Below are 19341 nucleotides of genomic sequence, written 5' to 3'. Positions count from 1 at the left end.
GCCTATAGGGCTGGGGGAGGAGTGGTGAAAGGGACACTTTTAGGACGATAGGGTCCAAAGAGGACCCTAATGAAATTGTATTAACCACAGTGTGTCATTGGCCACAATAAGCTCCCATTTCATGCACAGACAGGGTAATGAAGAGGGAGCTCCACCGGAGTATTATAGATCAGAACTGGCATGTTAGTGCCTGGAAGTGCTTTTCGGACCTAGGCTTTCAAGCACCTTTGTTTTTTTTTCTTTCTTTCTCTTTAAAATCAGCTGATGGTTACATTGAAAATGAATTATCTACCATCAACAATAAAAGAACTCATACTAAAAAAGTGGCTGCCAGGAGCTGTGGGGCAGGGTGCAGTGGGGAGTTGAGAGAGGTTGGTGAGAAGGTACAAACTTTCAGCTCTGAGAGGATAAGGTCTGAGGACCCAACATGTAACGTGGTGGCTGCAGTTTGATAGCACTGTATTGGGTTGGCCAGAAAGTTTGTTTAGTTTTTTCTATCAAATAAAAAACATGTTTTTCATGTTCATTTTGAATATGTCAGCTATCTCCTGGTATTGGCTTCTAGTGGGAAGAGGCCAGGGCTGCTGCTAAACATCTCCCAATGAATGTATAAGACAGCCCCTCAGCAAAGAATCATTTAGCCAGAATGTCAGTAGTACCAAGGAACTTTGCAAACCATTTATGACACGTTCGGTCAGTCACAGCACCTTCTCTACATGCTGCACAAATCTTTTTTTGTGTTTCAGTTGCATTTTTACCTTTCTTGAGATAATACAGCATAATGTGCCAAGATTGTTGCATATCTTCTTTCATCTTTAATGTTAAAATGGCTGTACAAAATTTCACCGCTTTAAATAAATTCTTTTTTACTTTTTAATTTTTTAATATATATTTTTACTGTCTTAATTTTTTAAAAATATATTTTATTGATTATGCTGTTACAGTTTTCCCATTTTTTCCTCCCCTTTATTCTCCTCTGCCCTGCAACCCCCTCCCACCAGCAGTTCCCCCAGTTCATGTCCATGGGTCATACATATAAGTTCTTTGGCTTCTCCATTTCCTGTACTATTCTTAACCTCCCCCTGTTTAGTTTGTACCTACCGTTTATGCTTCTTATTTCCTGTACCTTTCCCCCCATTCTCCTCCTTTCCCCTCCCCACTGATAACCCTCCATGTGATGTCCATTTCTGTGATTTTGTTTCTGTTCCAGTTCTTCTAGGACCCTGTGGGCCTCTCCAAAGAACTCTCCTGTGAGGCTGGGAGTTTATTCCGTCTCCGCAACCCCCAGAGATTTTTATAGCCAGAGGTTTTTGAGGCTTTATTTCCCCATGTTGGAACCTGGGGGTGTGTGGTCTGTCTCATTCCCCACTTGTTCCTCCTGGTTTATCTGCACGTGAATGCGAAACTGACCAGTCTGCTAGCCTCTGCCTTGCCGTGAATCTTCTCTGCCCCTCCTACCAGTCTAAATTAATGTTTCTTCTTTAGCTCCTGGGTTGTCAGACTTCTGTACAGTTCGATTTTCTGGCAGTTCTGGTTATTTTTTGTTTTTAAATTTGTTGTTGTCTATCTTTTGGTTGTGTGTGGAGGCAAAGTGTATCTACCTATGCCTCCATCTTGGCCAGAAGTTGCCCGATAAGTTCTTTTTTAAATGCATGCTGATATGACAGCTGTCACAACACAATTTAACAAAATTGTTTCAATTGAAGTTAAAAAACAACCAAACACTACTAGAGCCATCGTAGAGAAAAAGCTGAATGCACTTTAACTAACTCCATATCTATAGTCAAAATTTGCTAAGAGAGTAAAACTTAAATGTTCTTATCTCCACTCCCCCCAAATGAATTGTATGTGAAGAGTTAAGTACTTTGTAGCTTGAATTCTTATTAGATCTGATATGAGTAAGAAGGAAACAAAACTTATTACTAGAAATAACTGGCTCAATTCAAAATAAGACCAAAGGAATATACTGTAGCTGTTATTTCATTTTACACCGTGAGGTAAAATAATGAAAATGAAGCTGAGAGCTGAGTAGCCATATCCTGAGCTTCAGTCTTCCAAAAATGTGCCAAAGGAGCCAGTCTTCAGCGTTGTCAGGGTCCTGACCCCCTTTGTTCTGCTTTCCTTTTTGATTTTTTATTTATTGTGAGTGGAAGAGGCTCAGTGCCTCAGTTCTGGGGAAGGTGTGGTGAATGGTGTTCACATGCAACTTTTGGTGTGTAGCTTCTCAGCAGCGCCCTTCTGAATCCCTTAGATGCCTCGGGAAAGAGTGCAGGCTGTGGAGCTGGGAGGGAGCGGGGATGGGGCTGGAAGTCCCCCCATCCTGGGGACCACGTGGCTCTGCAGGCTACCCCACGGCTGCCTGCCTCCGTCAAATCCTCCACCACAGTGCTCGGCTGGTGGGCCATGCTTCCAGTGAAGGAGGAAGGAAGGAACAGCTTCCTGAACAGCTGCCTCTTCACTGATGTCAGGTCTCTTCCATTGACAGAGTTCCTCTCTCAGGAATAGAGCTTCCTGAGAGAGCCCAAAACCTACCTGTTCAGCTGGGCTGGATCTTTTTACATCTTCTGCATTTGTATTTGAAAACTACAGGAAGAAGCATCTTGCCCCTTTTCTGCCCAATCATCCTATCATTTTGGTAAAGCCAGATGAAGATGCCCGGCCTGTGGGTACTGTCAGTGCAGCCCCGTGGGGCTCCAGCTCCATCTTGCCCATCTCATGGGCTTATATTAAGGTGAGACCTGTGGGTGTGGAAGAGGGGGATGTGGATGTGTTAGTGGGGAACTGAGGTCACAGGCTTCCTTCTTAACTTAAAAATGTAAAAAGTCCATGATCTGAGCTGTGGTCAGTGAAGATTGCTGATGACTTCGGATGGAAGAAACCTCCCTACAGAGGTCAGCTGAAATTCATTTGATCTCATCCTCGTTATGCCATTTCCTTTGGGTTCTCACAGTGGGTTTAACAACAGAGAAGTTAACACACCAGACATATTTTTCCAGACAGAGTTAAGTTCTATGAGTCATGTGGATGTTCTGGCCACGTCATTTGGTTTCCTGTAGGATTTATACCTCCTCTTGCAAGTGAAAAAACAGTGTGCATACTAATTATTACACTTGGTTGAGATCCTGAGATAAATTTTAGAAATCCATCTCCTCTAGCTTTATATTCCTTGGAAGCTGGGAGGATAGGAAGAGAAGTAGCAGAAATTTGTTTATGCGCTGGTTTCCCAAAGCTCTTTGCCCTTTACAGTCTGTGGAACTGTACTCTCGGGGGTAATTAGACTTTGTTAGGGCACAGGCTCCCTTCCTATGTGTTTCTCTACAAAACATGAGGGCCAGAGTTTATACAGCTCTTGTTCAAATGGGTCCGCCTGCCTCCTGGGCTGACAAGACGGTGTGTTGGACAGAAACACTTGTTCGGCTGCTAATCAGAGCAGCCTTCCCAGACTGGCTCCCCTCCTCGGAGGAAGGGTGGCTTCTGCTGAAACAAAACCCCAAACTCAGCTATGCAAATCATGCCCGATGACTCTCTGGGGCTGCCTGTTATTCTTGAACAGCGTGGCATTTATGATACTTAGGGAAAACTTTCCGGGAAGCTGGAACAACAATTCTGTACCTCAGAGACTAAATCCTGCTTTTTAAAATGATCCTTGAGTTGTTTTACAAATAGTAACAGCCAAAACAGTCATAGGAAAGGCCTGCTTCTTTGCAAACAGAATCTAATTCCCAGCTTGGTCCCAAGGTCCTATACACCTGGGCTCTTTGTTATGAACCTCTTTGGGTTGGAGGTGATTTCCCACATATAGAAAATAAATGCCTTGGGCTGATTTGGCCATAAGCCAGGAACACTAGACAGAGCCTCAGTTTAAAAGTGAAGTATTGTGAATAAAATAGGGTTTAAGATACAGGTTTGACTTTGGGCCCTTTCTTTGTTTCAGGCTGTTGTTACTTATCACCAGGAGAACTACCTGTTCGCTCCCTGCTTCAGTCCATCTTGGACACTCCCTACAGGACTGCTAACCCCTCAGGACCCAAATTCACCCCTTGCTTCCCTTTGCACTCACCACTGGGTCTCACTAGTCTAGTAGAATCCTTAGGGGATTCTCCCCAAATTCACATGCCTAGGTTCCAGAGAGAATCAAACTCAGCATATATGGGGTAGGGCTTGGGCCAGCAGGCTGCTCTGTAACTCTGATGCACAACTCGAGAGCCAGCGGCTCTCTGGACCAAGTACAAGTCCTCTCTAGCAAAGGTCTGAGGCTTGCAAGAGGTGGTCACAACTCACCAGGCTCTACAGTAGCTCCCAGACTGCAGCCTTGGCCTTCCCTTCTACCCCTTGGATTTTGCTGTTCTTCTCACCTGGAGTGACTTCCTCTTTCTCGTCTATCCCAATTCTACCCGTTTTTAAGTTTCCATTCAAGTTCTAACTCTTATTCTAGGAACCTCTCTTTTATCAGCCTGGCAAAATGTGTCCTCTCCTTACTTTGGACTTCAGTGCTCCTGTTATTTTTTTCTGATGCTTTCTCATGTGCTTTACATTAGTTTTGTATTTAATGCATATCAAGCCTCCATTGTACATGGAGAAAGTGGCAGTAAAAATTGTGTAGTCTTGACTTCAAGCTTTTTGCTGGAGATGATGTTCACCCCATATAATCACAGGGACTTCTGACCCAGCAGAAAAGGATACGATTGAACCCAGCAGTTGTTCAATGGCCTTGACTGTGGACAGTTGGAAGACAAACCATATAAAATTGATTCAGTGGGGATTTTGGCCAAGATCCCATGGGATTCTTGGCAGTTATCAAGACATCTCAAATTCACAGTTTACTGGGAATTTTTGTTTGTGAACAAACAAAAACTCCCCTAAAAGATTTTAACCTAAAGCCAATTCATTTTCCTTTTCAGATTAACACAATAGTCAGCAGTGAATTTTGCCCTGCTCTAGGCTTTGTTATTATAATAAGAAGTGCTAAGATTCCTGTTCAAAGAAGAAAACCAAAAATTATTTCAGGCTTAGAGAGGACTGACGAATGTTTTTGTTAGTATTTCCCACTCATCTTTAATTTACAGGTTGATGGTGGGCTGACTTCCTTGTAGGGGGATTTCTCCAGGGTGTCTTTGTTTAGTGCCCACTGAGTTTACCTGTTCCACGGTTAATAGCTCTTTTTCCCTCTGTTGCAGATGATGGGAGGCAAAGGCCTTAAACAAGCTACGGAAATTGCTATTTTAAATGCCAACTACATGGCCAAGCGATTAGAAAAACACTACAGAGTTCTTTTCCGGGGTGCAAGAGGCAAGTATTAACTTTAGTCTATCATCACTTTGTTTTTCCCTCGGCCAGACCAAGTTTGACAGAGTAGATGTGGTTTTCTGAAGTGGGTGGAAAGCATGTGTTTCTTAGTGTAAACCACAGAAAAGTACAGAGTTGTTAGAAATAACTTCAATTTAGTGAGCAGTTCAGGAACATCAGCATTTGCAAGGCTCTGTGATGAAGTTAGTCCACATGGCCCAGGCCAACACCGCTGACAGATAGACACACAAATGTCACAGGCTCCTTACCTCACAGAGTGATATGGGAATGCCCCCAAAGAGTAGAGAAATTCAGATCAGGCAGAGGCAGGACGGAATAGCCGGGAGAGCCTCCTGGGAGGAGCCATTTGAGATGGATCTGGAAGGAGGTGTGGTAGAGTCCAAGCAAACCGAGATCCAGGAGGCAGCCAGGGACACGGGAGTGGCCTGGGTGGCGGGAGTGTTGAATGGGGTGAAGGGTGGGATAGGAGGGGAGGGATCGGATGAGGATGAGGTTGGAGAGGTGTCATGGGGCCTTGAAGGTCTTGGAAGGCTCTGGACTTCACTTTGGAGCCAGAAAGGTTTTTGAGGAAAAGAATGAGAGGATTAAGAGAATGTTGAAATTGTTAAGGCAGTGGCATGGGATGAACATGCTATTAGAAGTAGAATCAGCCCTGGCCAGTGGGGTAGGAGGTTGTAGCATCATCCTGTGACTGAAAGGTTGTGGGTTCAATTCCCAGTCAGGGCACATACCTAGGTTGTGGGTTCGTCCCTGGTCCAGGCGCGAGTGGATATGATCCTGCATCCTGGGGCGGATCCCTAGTCTGGGTGTGTAGGAAGGCAACGGACAGATGCTTCTCTTGCACTGATGTTTCTCCCTCTCCCTTCCCCTCTCTCCCTCTGAAAAAGCAAGTGAAAATGTCCTCTGGTAAGGATTAAAAAAAAAAGAAGAATCATTGAAAGTTACTGATGAGTTGAGTGTAAAGAAAATTTTAGGAAAACCTTTAAGCTCCTAGGCTTGTAATAGAGGGAATAATAGATGGAGGAACAAAGTCACCCTAGAGGTGACAGGAGAGGTGGTGCCAGGTAGACACAGCACATTGGCTGCGGGCTCAGAATCCAAGGGCAGAGACAGAGGGGAGCTGGCGTGGAGACAGCGGCCGGTGAGCAGTGTGCCCAGACCTTGGCCACGGGAATGAGGCCCCTCTTCGGCTTTGGGTTTCTCTGGCCCAGGAGGAACGTACATTTACCTCTGTGATTTTTCATTTAAAGGCTGGTCTTATCTTATAAATATGTACCCAAAGTGATAGCGCTTGAAAATAGAGAAGAACTAAATAATCAGAGCTCTGAAAAGCTCCCCAGAGAGTAGGCAAGAAAGTTGTGGGCAGTCTGTCTCTAAGCAGCGCAATGAAATGCTTCTGAAGTGGATATTAAAGAAGCCACTAGGGCTACTAATTAATTCAAATACGTCTCTTACACTGAGAAATGCATCCTGCTTATGTATTGACTTTTGGGGATTGCTTCAGTGTTTGTTTTGCTTGGTTATATAATAATATATAGACACTCAACAGGGAAAAGTTGGCAAATAAAAAAGTAGGGGGAAGAAAATGTAAATGATCCACAGTTCTCCCCAGCAGACGTAACTACCAGTAATATGTTGCTGTGTTCCTTGTCATCTTAGTTTTAGACTGTTGAGGTCATATTATAAACACAGTTTATACCCTGTTTTTTAAACTTTATCTTATACTGCAACCATTTTCCCCATGCCATGAAATGCTCTTTGAAAGTGGCTCTGTCAGTTCTCTTGTGTGAGTGCGCCGTGGTTTAAGCCATTCTGTAGGCTTTCCTGCCAGAGTCTGCGTTTCTAACAATGCTGCAATGAATATCCTTTACTTATATTTAAAAAAAAAATCTCAGACTAGTTCCTTAGGTTACAGTTACAGAGGAGAAGTTTTGTGTCAGAGGAAATGAGTTCTGTGAATTCACTTCAGCTCTTGATGCATGTGGCCGAGTTGCCCCCGAGACTCGGTACCAGTTTGTTTTGTAGTGTTAGCCGGTGAGACAACCATTGCACCAGGGCCCAGTGAGCGGGAAAATGCAACACAAACCAAAACCAAAATGTCTTTGCCAAGTCGATGAGTCAAAAGCAATCTTTTTGCTTCAATTTAAACAAGATTATGGGTTTTTTCCTATTTTTAAATTTATATTGAAAATTTCTTTATGATTAACTATATTTGACAACTTCATGGAGATAGAATTCACATACCATACAAATCAACTTAGTAAAATGTACAATTCAGTGATTTTTGGTATGAGCCAGAGCTGTGTGATGCACAGTTTAGCTCTTTAAAGCAGGAATGAATGTGACCTGGACAGAGCTGGGTAGACGGCCCCCCGCAGTGAGGAGAGTCAGCTGGCGTTTCTCCCGGGCTCACCAGTGCTCAGCGTTCCAGTGGCTGCTTTGGGCAGAGATGGTCCTAATCCAAAGGGATTTGCAGCACAAAAAAGAGAAATAAAATTTCCATTTGTTTCGACATTTTACCCCAGAATTAAATAATGAATCCATTTCTCATCCCAAGCAGAGGAAGATTGGTGATCACAGACTTTATTTCCCAGCCTCAAAGTTCATGAAACCAAACATTGTCTCATGGTTGATCTGGTAAACACAGTCATACAACTTGAGGCTTCCTGTTTTAGGTCCCTGAAAAGAATTAGCACTGTACCTCCCAAGGGCCCAAAATAGAAATGTTTTGAAACACATTGTATTCCAAAATGTCTAATGGCAATATTTGAAGACCATTATTCATCTTAATTCTCTTTACTAGCTCTAAATAAGACTTCAGAGTTACTGATGACTATGAGGCAATAATTTTAATGAACTCCAGGCCTCTCTTTATGAACCGTTTTTTTTTTTTTTTTTTGAGAGATTTAAAAATATGAGCTAAACAGTTGAGGCTTATGGTTTTGCAAAGCAAAGAAGTGGCAGACAAGAACTGGGATGAGGAGCAGCAGTAGTATTTATTTTGCTAGGCTGTGGAAAGAAGGAATTACCTCATGTAAAACACCTTTTCAAAGGATGAATTTAAAAAACTTTGTCCTGGCTGGGTATCCCAGTTGCTTAGAGCATCATCTCAATACTCCAAGGTTGCAGGTTCAATCACCATCAGGGTACATATAAGAATCGACCAATGAATACATCAATAAGTAGTACAACAAATTGATGTTTCTCTCTCTCCCTCCCTTCCTCTCTCTGTCTCTAAATTAATTAATTAAAAAAATTAAAAAATTCACAGGTGTCTGTCTACTCTTGTAGAGGCTATGCTCAGTGTTTGATGATCTAACTGGAGTTCCTGTCAGTGGGTTAGACAACTTTGTTCATATCCCAGTGTTTCATTTATGTTTTAAATTTTTAAGTGCCTGTTTAGTTTTGACCTTGGATAAACCGAACTCTTCTTGGAAATTCTTGTCCCTGAAGAGGCTTCCCAGTGACCTTTAAAGAGTGGACATGGGATGGGCGTCAGGAGCTGGGCCCTCACATTCCTGGCTGGGGGGGGGCACTCCTCCTGAGGCCAGGAGCCCTGCCTAACCTACCTCACTCCCAGGAAAACAGTCAGGGCTTTGGATTCTGTTAGTTGTGGTCCCTGGATTGCAACTGAAAAGCCTGACTGAGTGTTGATTCCCCACCCAAGCTATGTAATCAGCCAGTGAGTCCATGTATTTCTAGGCCGTCACTCTGAGGCTTAGGGATAAGCCTGTTCTCAAGGAGGGTCTTGAGAAGTCATCTTTTTCTGTAGCATGTTCTGTAGCTTCGAAAGATAATTAACTCCCTAGTGGGGGTTGGGAGAGAAGATGTCGTAATCCCGAAGTCAAGCCACTTTTATTTTGCTTTTCCATCATCCCACCCACTCCTCTCCTTGCTCCTTTGATTTGGCGTCTATTCAGACTCTCAGCTGTCGTCATGGTTAGGCCCAGCGGAAACACCTACTCAGGGGAAATGAAAACTTGCACTGAGCAGCTTATACAATTTCTACTTCAGATTGCCCTGACTCACCATATGCCATAGAAGGTTTGTATATCTTTTCTCCTTAAAACTGCAAACGAAGATGAACATCTTGGGATCTAGCCTCCAAAAGCCACCAAGTTTAAATTTCACCCCTTTCAGGCCTCAAACAGAGAGAGAGAAAGGGAGAGAGGCTGAAATTCCACTACAGTTTCTATTTGAATGCCCTCGACTATGGATTTAGAAAATAACATCTGAACCTCATTTTCAAAGTTGAGCCCTTCCCAAACCACTGGCTGAGGTGGGGGCCTCTGCAGATGAAGGCTTGGTCTTAGCAGTTCTGGGCTTGGCTTGGTTTGATGGGGCCTTTCAGCTATTACTGAACCACTGGGAGATTCTGCTCTCTCCCACCAGCAAGAGCAAGTCCTCTCTGCTGTCATGTGTCCCTGCCCTCCTCCCCTCTTGCCACTGAGTGCCCTTCAGAGCAGTGAGCTTCATTACCCTTCTTCCTTAAGTCATTGTCACAGTGCTGGTTTGGCTGCCAGAGGCCCAGAGAAGAAGGGTCAAAGTTGGGCTCCCAAAATGGTGTAGCATAGTAGGGCATTTAGGAACCTTGGAATTAACAGTCAATGAGAACTGTTATCTCCTGATTTTTCCCCAGAACATTCCAACTGACATTTTTTTCCCCCTGAGTTTACCTACCAATGAAGACAACTTTCTTTTTTTCAAGATTTTTTTTCTCTTTTTTTAGAGAGAGGGGAAGGGAGGGAGAAAAAGAGGGAGAGGAACATCAACCTATGGTTGCCTCTTGCACACCCCCCACTGGGGACGTGGCCTGCAACCCGCACATGTGTCCCAGTTGGGAATTGAACCAGTGACCCCTTGGTTCATAGGTGGGCACTCAATCCACTGAACCACACCAGCCAAGGCCAAAGACAGCTTTCTACTTTTGAATCACACTCCTCATAATTTTTTTATTGTTAGTTACTATTACAAATGTCCTGTTTCCTTTGCTCTGCTCCCCTCCCCTCAGCCCTTGCCCTCCCCTTGGGCTTCACCACATTGTTGTCTGTGCCCATGAGCTGATCTCTTCCTGTCCTCCCCTAGCACCCCCTCCCTCTGAGATCTGTTAGTCTGTTCCCAGTGTCTATGCCTCTGGTTTTAGTTTGTTCCTCAGTTTATTTTGTTCATTAGATTCCACGTATGAGTGAGATCACATGGTATTTGTCTTCTTCTGACTGGCTTATTTCACATAGCATAGTGGTCTCCAGGTCCATCCATGCTGTTTCAAAAGGTAAATGTACCACCGTGTGAATGGACACAGACTATTTCCAGATGTGGCTATTAGAAATAATACTGCTATGAACATAGGGGTGTATATATGTTTTCTGATTGGTGTTTGGGGTTCTCAGGATATATTCTCAGAAGTGGAATCGCTGGGTCAAAAGGCAGATCCATTTTTAGTTTTCTTGAGGAAACTCCATACTGTTTTCCATAGTGGCTGCACCAATTGGCATTCCCACCAACAGTGCACAAGGGCTCCCTTTTCTTCATATCTTTGCCAGCACTTGTTTGTTGATTTATTAATGATAGCCATTCTGGTAGGTGTGGGGCAGTATGTCACTGTGGTTATAATTTGCATCTCTCTGATGATTAGTGACACTGAGCATTTTTTTCACATGTCTATTGCCCATCTGTATGTCCTCTTCAGAGAAGTGTCTATTCAGGTCCTTTGCCTATTTTTTAATCGGGTTGTTTGCCTTCCTGGTGTTGAGTTGTGTAAGTTCAGATGTATCCTTGGTGAATATGTTCTCCTATACAGTGGATTCTCTTTTCATTTTGTTGATGGTTTCTTTAGCTGTACAGAAGCTTTTTAGTTTGATGTAGTCCCATTAGTTAATTTTTTCCTTTGTTTCCCTTGCCCTTGGAGATCTATCAGCTATGCAACATTCCTCACAAATTTAATCATCATTGTTAGAAAGTGTGTTTTAAAAATATGCAGTGTCAGTATATTCAAAGTCTCAGGATCTCATACTTTTATATTCAAACAAAACCAACCCTTTCCTATGTATTCACTACATAAAAAGTGCAGCAGTTCACAGACTATGTTCAGGGGCTGTTAATGACTGGAGATGTTTTTCTCAGGTTGGAGGAGTCCTCCACTCCAAGAACCTGTAAGTAGATTCATTATTTGCTGAGAGTCAGGAAAACAGTATAAGAAAGAATATGTTATTATCTCATGGGTAGATACTTTCCTCAGAGGAAATTCATCAGTTGTATGGGCCATGGAGTTTGGGAGAGCTCCCAGAAATGTTGTTCTTTTATGAAAATGCTGACTTTCTTGGTGATTTATTTTGGACAATGGGTCACTGGTCAACAGCTCACATTGGGGAGATGGCGGCCTGGGTACAGAGAGGTGACCAGCTTACAGAGACTTTGGCCTTATCAACTCCTTGTGCTTGTGGTGTGCTCTTTGACAGCCCCTATTTCTAATTCTGTCTGAAACCAAAACTTCAAAAGCCCCTGTGAAGAATCACATAAAATTCTGTATCTTATGGAAATATGTTTAGTATATTTACATGCACACAGAAGACATGGTTTTGTGATGTTAAGGGCAAAGTTGCTGATCAGGGTGTCAATGGATCGTTAGTTTTAGAAATATTTTGTATAGAAGGATCAGGCCTGTGATGACTATTGCAAGTAGATCTTCGGGCCTCAGAGTTAGAAATAATCTCATCCCCAGAAATCTCTGTTGAATGTTCCAGCAGTCCTTTGGCCCAAAAGTCACACCTCCTATTAGCTTCTCGGCTCACGGGTGTGTTCTTCACTCGGGGTTGGATACACTGGCCTGACCTGTTAAAAATGCTTATTTATAATAAGAGCATAAGAAGTCTTTGTTTTCAACTATAAACTTACAATGCATTTTAATATGCATTAAAAAGCTGATTTATTTGCTCATTTGTTTGGGTAAAACAAGCTGATGCTAATCTTGAGTTGAAACAATTTTCCCAAACAGGTTATGTTGCTCATGAATTTATTTTGGATCTAAGACCCTTCAAAAAGTCTGCAAATATTGAGGCTGTGGATGTGGCCAAGAGGCTTCAGGATTATGGTGAGTGGTCTCATGAGAGTGACCCCTTTAGGGAGAGGAACTTGGGCTGTGACCTGTAAGCAGCTGCCCGTGCTGGCCATGGACCACCTCCAAGGGCACAAACCGAATGTGCCGTCGCTACAGGAAACTGATCCACAGGCTAAATGGGGAGGCCCAGGTTCCAGACAACTTTCAGGGTGATAGAGAAAAAACTCCCTTATGACTGCATTTGTACTGACCTTTGAAATATCATGCATCTTGACCTCATGCAGCCAAGGAAAGAAGTCTGTATAGTTAACAAAATTAAAAATCCCAAAGAAAATGTTTGTTGCTTTCCGCCGGGTAAACAGAGAGGCCCATGAGGAGTTAAGTTGGTGTAATGGAAAAAAGATGGTGCAAGTAACCTGTGTAAAGTGGTAGAGATGAATGGCATTGTGTATTCATATACACATATTTAAATCCTTACTGAAGATATGTTTATTGATTTGATTTTATTTTTTAAAAGACTTTTCTTATTTATTTTTAGAGGAAAGGGGAGGGAGGGAGAAAGAGAGGGAGAGAAACATCAATGTGTGGTTACCTCTTATGTGTCCCCCACTGAGAACCTGGCCTGCAACCTGGGCATGTGCCCTGACTGGGAATTGAACCACAAGCCTTTGCTTCACAGGCCCACACTCAATCCACTGAGCTACACCAGCCAGGGCATGTTTATTGATTTTAGGGAGAGGAGGGAGAGAGAGAGAGAGACATCAATGTGAGAAACAGCAACTGGTCGCCTCCTGTACAGCCCTGACCGAAGATTGGAACCCACACCCTCTTTGGTTTGTGGGGACAACACTCCAACCAGCTGAGCCATGCAGCCAGGGCTAGATTCTTATTTATAACCATTTCAGTCATGACACAGCTGTTTCAGCTGCCTCTAGAGATGAAGAAATGGGCACATGTTTTCTCAGAGATGATGCATTTTTCTTTGAAGGATTATAAGAGACATAGGCTCTTTGTATATTAGTGGATGTGCATTTAGCACAGCCTTTATTAAAATGTACTTTCTTAGTGACATTATTGATAATATCAGAGACCATTCAGTTCTCAGAAAGGCTAAGTTGTAGAGAACCTTGCTTTTCAATGGATGTGGAGTCCTATCTGAATTTTAGTGATGATTTGACTGAGTTCTTTTAATAAAGAAAGTAAAAACATTAATAATTTAGTAGGTTTACTACCCCATCATAATGGGAATTCCATGTATGTGACTCATTCTCTCTTGAATGGATGATCTTATTATGCAAAGTTACATTGATAATAAATGGGAAGGTAGAGAATGGTTTCATTAACGAAGTTAGCAGTTACCTCATCAAAGTCTCCCCTTGCCTGTTCCTGTGACCTGACTTAGGCCCCTGACATCACACCTGGCTGCAGCAGCATGTGGAGGGAGAGAGAGAAGGGGCCAGGAGGGAGTTGGTAATTGAAGTCACCATCCAGTATTTCCATGTCCTTTTCTCCTCAAGCTTGATGTTATTTTGATGTTGGGTGGAGTGAGTGCCACACTTGCCCTAAGCCCAGAATCATCCAGGAGCCTGGCACATAGTAGGCACTCAGAATATATGTGTTTAATGAGTGAGAGAATGAAAGAATGAGTGAATGACTAAGTAACAAAACAACAATAAAAACGACAACGCAGATTCTGGATCCTAGTCCTGCCTGCTGAATCAGAATTTCCAGTGGTGCTCTGCTGGGTAGCTCGGTTGAAGTGTCATCCCAGTGTGCCAGGGTGACTGGTTTGATACCTGGTCAGGGCACATATAAGAATAACCAATGAGCCCTGGCTGGTGTAGCTCAGTGGATTGAGCGCGGGCCTGCGAACCAGACAATCGCAGTTCGATTCCCAGACAGGGCACATACCGGGGTTGCAGGCCAGTTCCCTGCAGGCCACTTCCCAGCAGGGGATGCATGAAAGGCAACCATACATTGATGTTTCTCTCCCTCTCTCCTTCCCTTCCCCTCTAAAGATAAAAGAAATAAAATCTTAAGAAAAAAAAAAAAAGAATAACCAATGAATGCATAAATAAGTGGAACAAAAAAATTGATGTTTCTTTCTCTCTTTCCCTTTCTCTAAAAAATAGAGTCAATAAAGGAATTGCCAGGGGGAAAACCCAGTAATCTGTATATTTAACAAGCACCCCATGGATGAGTCTTCACAGGCAAGTGGGGGGCTTACTACCTTAGGGCAGAGGTGTTCAAACATAACTAATGATTAGAATCACCTGGAGAGGTTTTTAAAAAAAATTATTTATTTAAAGAGAGGGGAAGCGCAGGAGAAAGAAACATCCATGTGCAAGAGAGACATCAATCAATCAGTTGCCTCTTGCACACCCCCAAATGCGGACCTGGCCTGCAACCCAGGCATGTGCCCTCACTGGAAATTGAACTGGTAACCTTTTGGTTTACAGTCTGGCACTCCATTCACTGAGCCACACCAGCCAAGGCTACCCGGAGAGTTTTTAAACTCAGATTTCTGAGCCCCACCTTGGACTGCCTGAATCAGGGTCGAGATCCAGGAATTTGTGTTTCCAAGACAACTCAGATGGGTCCACAACTGGAAATCACTACAGCAGGGTATGCCGGGCTGAATTTGCTCACGTGGAATTGAGGTCAGACTTCATGATACTAAATTTTGTTTAAAAAAAAATCAAATCCCTTTCTGGTTAAGGTGAAAGTTTTATGCATTTGTCAAAACTCATTAATTGTACACTTTACTGTGTGTAAATTTTGTTACAAAAATACATGAACCAGATACTGAATTCTAGTTACTGATATGCATGCTGAAGTGTTTAAAGGAGAAGTATACTTATGATCCAACATACTTTGAAATGCATCAAAAATAAGATGTAAGGATGGATGAATACATATGTGATAAAGGAAACAGGGTGTCATTGTAGAATCTAGGTAGAAGGCATTTGGGTGTGCACTCCTTCTAACTTGTCGGTATGTTTGAAAATTTTTTGTAATAAAATATGGAAGAGACAACTTTTATGGCATGATGCTCACGTGCCCACATAATGATGCACTGGAACTGGGAGCTCTGCACTCCAGAGTGAACTTACCTGAGGCCTACCAACCTGGGAGTTCTTCCTCTTTTCAAGTTTTGCAGAAAAAGTATAAAATACAGAAAAAGTTGTTTTTGGCTTTTTTCCGGGAAATCTCTCTCTTGACCATGTTTCTTGTCAATTCATCTTACATGTGAAAACTTAAGAAAATGTAGAAACACCCTCAACCTGTGTTCAGTGTAAAGGCAAAGGCTTTCCACACAGTGCCCAAATCTTGGGGACACTGACCCTCACTCCAGGCTACTTGCTGCCTGTTACCTTATTATTCAAATTTGGTAGGCTTTCATGTTTCAGTTTCTTGTAATTGCAAGTAATAATTCATGAGCATTATAGAAAGTTTCTAAAACACAGAGAAATAAAAACCCCTGTCTCATTTTCTGTTGATAACCCATTAAAATTTTACTTTTCTTCTTTAGTACTTATTTAGTATTTATTTTTAGTATTTTAATATTTATTCTTTTTTTAAAGATCTTATTCATTTATCTTTAGAGGGGAAGGGAAGGAGAGATGTAGAGAAATATTATTGTATGGTTGCCTCTCGTGCGTCCCCTGCTGGGAACTGGCCTGCAACCCAGGCATGTGCCCTGACTGGGAATTGAACCACCACCATCTGGTTTGCAGGTCTGCGCTCAATCCACTGAATTACGCCAGCCAGGGCTCTAATATTTATTCTTTAGTATTCTTTAGTATTCAAGGTGTCTTCCCTCATAATATACATATATATAAATATATATATGTAAATAGTCATTTTTTAAAATAAAATGGGATAATATCATTATGTAGCTAAGTTTTTTCACTTAATATTTTTGAATGTTTACCCAATTTAACAAATATATATTTACACACTTTTGATGGTTGCATATTTATTGTGTGGATAACCTGTAAAACTTGCTTAAGCATATTAAATTATTTTCTAGGTTTCTTTCATAAACAGTGCTGAAATGAATCCCCAGATACATATATTAGCAATATTAGCAGTGATTTCCTTGGGATAACTTATAAGATAGGGAGTGTTTCTTCAAATTGGGGAGGTCAGAATTAAGTGACACATGTTGCCTGGTCTCCCCTGCAGGATTTCACGCCCCTACCATGTCCTGGCCAGTGGCAGGGACTCTCATGATCGAGCCCACTGAGTCGGAAGACAAGGCGGAGCTGGACAGATTCTGTGACGCCATGATCAGCATTAGGCAGGAAATCGCTGACATCGAGGAGGGCCGCCTGGACCCAAGGGTCAACCCGCTGAAGGTGTGCAGGCGCTGGTACTCTATTCCAAATGTCCCACAGAGGAGAGTTGCTGGGTCAGTGTGTCGGCAACCCCTGAACTCTCTCATCACAAGATGATATTCTTGCCTAGAATTAAGGCCATTCTTCTGAGAAGATGATGCACTTATCACTTGGAAGTTTAAAACTTGAACGTAGTTGGTTACTTGGGCATAATGTAGATATTTTCTATATCTTAATTTTGTTTATGTAATTGTTTGGGGGCTGTGGGAGCTACATATCACACATGCTCCTAACTGGTTGCTAAAGAGGGAGCAGAGACTGAAGGGCTCTATTTAGCTGAGGAAGTATTATTCTGTGTCTCTCTGTGATGCATTCTAGTGAGATTATTTACCTCACATGCTTGGGATAAAGAGAAGTTCTTCTATTAGAGAGTTACCACTCAGAGCAACTGGGTTGGTACTTAGCCTGAATGTTTTACAATTTTTATGGCTTATGTTGGAGAAAATTTGTTAGGCATTACCCACCTCTTCCAGAGTATATTCATTTTACATCTGGTCAAAGCCCTAAATTTCTCATGAAGTCCAGGTATCACTAAACTGGGGCGTCATGAATTGACAATACCACGAAGGCCATGGTTGCGCTGTTGTGGCTCCAAGCCGACAACACCTGTGAGATGCTTAGAGAAGCTCAAGCAACTTCTGGAAAGCTGGTGGGAGAAGGCAGGCCCTTAGTGTGACTTTGACAGGGTAATGAAGGAATGCAGTGTGATCATTTGTACTGTTCCTTTTTCTCTGGGTACTGCTGATTCTTTCAGGATTTAGGCTGTTAAAAATGGCAATAGACATCTAAAGAACATAATACTGGGTTACAAAAAGCAAGTGGAGAATAATACTCATAGGATGATATAAGGCTTGAGAAGGTACCAAACTACGCTATGTATTGTTTATTAATCTGGGGAGTAGTAGTATAAAACATGGTAAGAATGGCAAACACCAAATTCAAGGTAGTGGTTAGCACTGGGAAGGAGCACATACAGGCAGTTTCAACTGCCCCTAATGCTTTGTATTTTAAAAGGCTAAGCAAATATGACAATGTGTTGATTTATGTTGGGCAGCAGATGTGCTTATTATATATTACCATAACTTTCTGATACTTGAAATATTTCACAATAAAAAAATTCCTACCAAGATTTCCTTCCCAAATTGAAATGAAACAGCCTTCTCTGCCAATGGGCTTCTGTCAGAAGCTACTGACTGAGAAGGCAGTGTTCTCCTCTGATCCCTCTTTCACCCGTGTCTGTCTCAGATGTCTCCACACTCCCTCACCTGTGTCACATCCTCGCACTGGGATCGGCCATATTCTAGAGAGGTGGCAGCATTCCCGCTCGTAAGTTCTCCCCTGAAGCTTACTGTGCCGGCGGGGATTGTGCTCATGTGCATGTGAGGGGCCGGCGCCTATTCTGAAGGGCTCCCGCGTTTACAGTCTCATAGTAAACATATGTGGGATGCCTTGTGGAATGAGGGCCATGACGAGGGAAGGACACAGAACACAGGCGCTGGCTTACAGACCTCTGAAGTCAGAGTCCGAGTGTCAGCCCATGCCTGGGACTCTGGAGGGCACACAGTGCAGGAAGACAGAAGGGGCGTCCCTGTCAGTCAGGCGTTTTCTACCATCACCCAACAGTGAGGTGGCCCCAAAGGCAATTTTTCTTTCTTTTCTGAGAGAAAATGCTGTGCAGCTTGCTCGATGGGCTGGAGACAAGCATCGAAGGTTAGATTTGTGGGGATGGCAATGAAGGGCTGGCATTTAGTTTCTTACACTTTTTGCGTACTTGTTGGGCTAGTGGTGTCTTAGGCTGTGGGGATGTCATTGCAATCTTTTCTCCCAAGGGAAACCTCTCAGAATGTTGCAGAACATTTCCATTCTTTGTCCTTACAGCCCTTTGTGAAACCAGAGAACAAATTCTGGCCAACCATTGCTCGGATTGATGACATCTATGGAGATCAGCACCTGGTTTGTACCTGCCCACCCATGGAAGTTTATGAGTCTCCATTTTCTGAACAGAAGAGGGCCTCTTCTTAGTCCTCTCTTCCTGAGTTCAAGTGACTGATTTGATGCCTCTGGAGCATTTGATAAGCAAGAAATATTTTACCTACCACCCTAGACTCAAGCAGAGGATTTATATACTGTGTATATTTTTATAATCTCTCTCAAGGCCACTGTAAATACAATTGGCATAGGGAGTGGGAGCTCATTGCTGGAAGATTGGTTTGCTTCAGTGCCTCTGCTTCCACTTGCAGCAGTTGACGTTCAAATCGCCTTGATTCAGACCCATTTTTAGTTTTTTGCATAGAAAACTTTTGCATAGAAAAGTTTAACTTCAACGCAGCAAGTTCACAGATATTGTAGAGGCTATAGTGGAGCCTCGGTAGACATATTTTTGTTCCAAATAAGTCCTCATGGACGGTGCCATCTGTGGGAATTCCCAGGGCAAATGTTTACATTTTGTATATGCCGCAAAAGTCTTTTTCTCTAATTGGGCTAATCTGTAATAGTTTCTGAGTGTTTTTTCTCTTTTTTTCATGTGTGTGGGTTTTTTTTTATCTGTAATTATTAGTATTCTAATAAAAGCATTTC

General features: G+C 42.7%; 1 protein-coding gene across 5 annotated transcripts in view; it reads left to right on the top strand.

Annotated features, from left to right (window-relative positions):
- Positions 1–19341, top strand: part of GLDC (glycine decarboxylase) — a 92226-nt gene that overhangs the window by 64625 nt on the left and 8260 nt on the right. For 2 of the 5 annotated variants that reach the window (XM_037156749.2, XM_053656146.1), the window contains exons 20-25: positions 2590–2731; positions 5178–5289; positions 12302–12397; positions 16553–16725; positions 18010–18090; positions 18643–18717. In XM_037156749.2, the coding sequence (XP_037012644.2) occupies positions 2590–2731; positions 5178–5289; positions 12302–12397; positions 16553–16725; positions 18010–18090; positions 18643–18717 (679 nt within the window). Of the gene's footprint in view, positions 1–2589; positions 2732–5177; positions 5290–12301; positions 12398–14823; positions 15025–16552; positions 16726–18009; positions 18091–18642; positions 19338–19341 lie in introns of those variants that run through there. The other 3 variants (XM_037156751.2, XR_005084150.2, XM_053656147.1) reach the window with 3 other exon arrangements.

The sequence above is a fragment of the Artibeus jamaicensis genome, unplaced genomic scaffold (genome assembly GCF_021234435.1).
Source record: "Artibeus jamaicensis isolate MK-2021 breed Jamaican fruit bat unplaced genomic scaffold, CSHL_Jam_final scaffold_1964, whole genome shotgun sequence".
NCBI classification, from domain to species: domain Eukaryota; kingdom Metazoa; phylum Chordata; class Mammalia; order Chiroptera; family Phyllostomidae; genus Artibeus; species Artibeus jamaicensis.
Note: the sequence above shows the minus strand (reverse complement) of the source record. Positions and strands in the feature narration are given on the sequence as shown.